Source organism: Otolemur garnettii, unplaced genomic scaffold (genome assembly GCF_000181295.1).
Source record: "Otolemur garnettii isolate 467f Iridium unplaced genomic scaffold, OtoGar3 scaffold00180, whole genome shotgun sequence".
Classification (NCBI taxonomy): Eukaryota; Metazoa; Chordata; class Mammalia; order Primates; family Galagidae; genus Otolemur; species Otolemur garnettii.
The window spans coordinates 2,335,576-2,336,543 of record NW_003852575.1 but is presented as its reverse complement, the minus strand read 5'-3'; the positions used below and the strand labels follow the sequence as shown (position 1 = coordinate 2,336,543).

At 36.1% G+C, this 968-nt stretch overlaps 1 protein-coding gene across 1 annotated transcript in view; it reads left to right on the top strand.

The window, feature by feature from the left end:
* TTC3 (tetratricopeptide repeat domain 3) overlaps positions 1 to 968 on the top strand; it is a 116,913-nt gene that overhangs the window by 99,320 nt on the left and 16,625 nt on the right. The window contains exon 36 of the mRNA XM_023519593.1: positions 164 to 232. Coding sequence (XP_023375361.1) covers positions 164 to 232 — 69 coding nt within the window. The remainder of the gene's footprint in view (positions 1 to 163; positions 233 to 968) is intronic.

Here is a 968-nt window from a genome sequence, read left to right as displayed (position 1 = left end):
CGCTACTTGGGAGGCTGAGGCAGTAGACTTGCTTGAGCCCAGGAGTTGGAGGTTGCTGTGAGCTGTGATGCCACAGCACTCTATCCAGAGGGAAGCTTGAGGCTCTGTATTAAAAAAAAAACCTTTGAAAATTAATTAAAGTCTGGTGATTTTGCTTTTATAGGTATACCCAGAAAAACGATGGCAAGGATAAGGAACATGAATTACATCTGGAACAGTCTCTTGAAAACAGGCAAATTAATTTTTTAATATCTTCTTATATTTTTAATAACCAGAGGCACAAGCACACTAGACTTCTAAATATATTGCTGTCTCTTTTAAATAATGTTTCTATTTAAATAAACATATTCTTTTAATATCTTTAAGTAATTTTATTTTATAAGGTTTCTGCATTTCCCATTGTCAGTATAAAATACCCTGAATTTGTTGTTGGTTACTTGTTTTTTTAATTAGTGTGAGATTAAAAACGTGTTTTAAAAACTTTCCTTGTGGGCGGCGCCTGGGGCTCAAAAGGGTAGGGCGCCGGTCCCAAGTGCCTGAGGTGGTGTTTTCAAATTCAACCCCGGCCAAAAAAAACCCCAAAACTTTCCTTAAGTTATCTGAAATCCTAGTTTCAACTATAGAATGGTAGTTTGTTCTTACTGCTCTGATTGTAGGTTGATTAGAGAATTTTCATTATGAACCTATAAAAAGTTTCCTACTAACCTGTATTGATGAGAATAATGTGTTTTCACATACTAGTAACCACTGTGCTCAGCCGGAAGCAGTTGTACTCTGCTTTTCTAGTTGAATATTGTTTCATGTGCACGTTTCCATCCGAATCCATGGCTTTCTCTTCGAACGTTTACTTCTGTTTCCACTTTTTAGCTGTTATAGAAGTATTGCCATGAATAATTACGTATAGATCACTTTTCCCCTTTGTGTTATTTTTCTGTAAAATGTGTCAAAATGGAATTTCTGGCTCACAG